At 32.1% G+C, this 1,750-nt stretch overlaps 1 protein-coding gene across 1 annotated transcript; it reads right to left on the bottom strand.

Moving 5' to 3' along the window:
* Nucleotides 1-39: 39 nt before the first annotated feature.
* Ktl (BTB/POZ domain-containing protein Ktl) lies at nt 40-1,183 on the bottom strand. Its single transcript, XM_014426507.3, has one exon. It carries the CDS (start codon nt 1,148-1,150, stop codon nt 491-493), a length of 660 nt encoding a protein of 219 aa, XP_014281993.1. The 5' UTR covers nt 1,151-1,183; the 3' UTR covers nt 40-490.
* Nucleotides 1,184-1,750: the final 567 nt, after the last annotated feature.

Below are 1,750 nucleotides of genomic sequence, written 5' to 3'. Positions count from 1 at the left end.
ATTTATATCACATATACAAACTACATACTCACACATTTACAATTGATGAATTACTCAACTTAGTGTATTTTTTGGAAGAAGTAAACAAAGTAATTTAGTCTTAATTTTAATATCAGTAATTAATCATGATATGTACTATATCATAATTTAATAAAAATAAAAATGATTATTTCATTGATAACAAAATAATTTGTATTCCATAAAAGATCAATTTAAAAAATTAAAATCATAAAAAGAAGTTTATAATATAGCATATATTTACCCAAAATACTGATAGATACTTAATTGCTTTGTTTAAAAACTATGGAATATTTAGTAGCATTTACACCTATCTTGAAAGTACTTGAAATTACTGGTAAGGAAGATGATTGATTGATTGTATATCAGGAAGATTGGGAGCTTTTAAATGCCTAAATTAACAAAAATAATTTATTTCACCAATACCATTAGTATGACCCCTGAAATTTATTTCATACCTTATACCTGTCATCTAATCACGAGAAAAAACAAATTCGTTGTAATGATTCCATCTGTTCTCTTCCTGATCCACACCAGGTTTCAGATCACTGGAACTCATTCCAGCAGTTCCTGATCCACAGCTTCCAGTCATCCTAAATCCATGTTCTTGAAGTTGATCAAAAGCTTGTTCAATGGAACTGTGTTTCAAAAAAAATCTTGCAGTATACCTATCAGGTATTCCATGATCTGGGTCTCTTGATTCATTTAGAGATTCTCCAAAAACTGTTCTACAGAGTTGAACTCTTCCACAAACCAAAATTCGACTGATCTTGCGAAATTTGACATCTGTCAACCCATCTCGGCCAAATTGGAAACTACCTCTATATCCTATGGTGATATATCCACGAGTAGCTGGTGCAAGGGACTCTGCCATATTTTCAAGTCCATAATACAAGGCTTCCCTGCGAAGCCTTTCACGTTCACGAAAATTATCTGGAAGAACCAAAGACCCGTTACGAAGAAAGTCCAAAACGTAACGGAAGAGCACTCCATCTCTGTCGATAAATATCCTTCCTTTAGCGTCTTTTGGATTATCCTCTAAGCTGGAAAGTAATGGTTCCAAAGTCTGAGATGTGGTTGTGTAAAGGACCCCCCCAACATTTAATTCCAGCACTCCAGCTGGATTCGCCATCTCTAACAGATACTACACTACTCCACGGCGATCGATAGCAGAAACTCTTCCTTTGCCGACTATATAGCGGGATTTTGTTATCCAACCATTTAAAATCTTTTACTGACAATTGTTTATTACATAAATTAATCTACACTATTATTATGGACTAATATAAGAAAATGGATGACTCTAATAATTAGTTTATTGTACATTACTGAGTAATTAATCAAAACATATCATTCCAAAACAAAATAAAGTAAAAATCGACTAATCGGAAAAGGAATATAAGTATGTACTTATGTAAGGAACGTAAAAAAATAACTAATAGGTTTCAAAATACAAAGTTCTCTGGATCACAAATGAATACAATTTCTACCTGAAATCGTTGACTTGAATATAACAACCTATTGCTAGAGTTAGTGATGTGAATTAAATGTATTTCAATTGAAGTTTAAGAAGTCATTATTGTAACGACCCATTCGGGTTTCGTATTTTGAATGTACGTGTACCTGTGAATTAAGGCTAAATAAACAGAATTTTAGTAAGTTTTTTTAAAGAAATGGCAGTACTTTCGAGCAAATTTACTATCCTTCTTATATACAGCCGGAATAATAAATT

The sequence above is a fragment of the Halyomorpha halys genome, unplaced genomic scaffold (assembly GCF_000696795.3).
Source record: "Halyomorpha halys isolate HHAL.00 unplaced genomic scaffold, Hhal_1.1 Scaffold582.1, whole genome shotgun sequence".
Taxonomy (NCBI): Eukaryota; Metazoa; Arthropoda; class Insecta; order Hemiptera; family Pentatomidae; genus Halyomorpha; species Halyomorpha halys.
The sequence above is the reverse complement of the archived record's forward strand: the minus strand, read 5'-3'. Positions and strand labels throughout refer to the sequence as shown.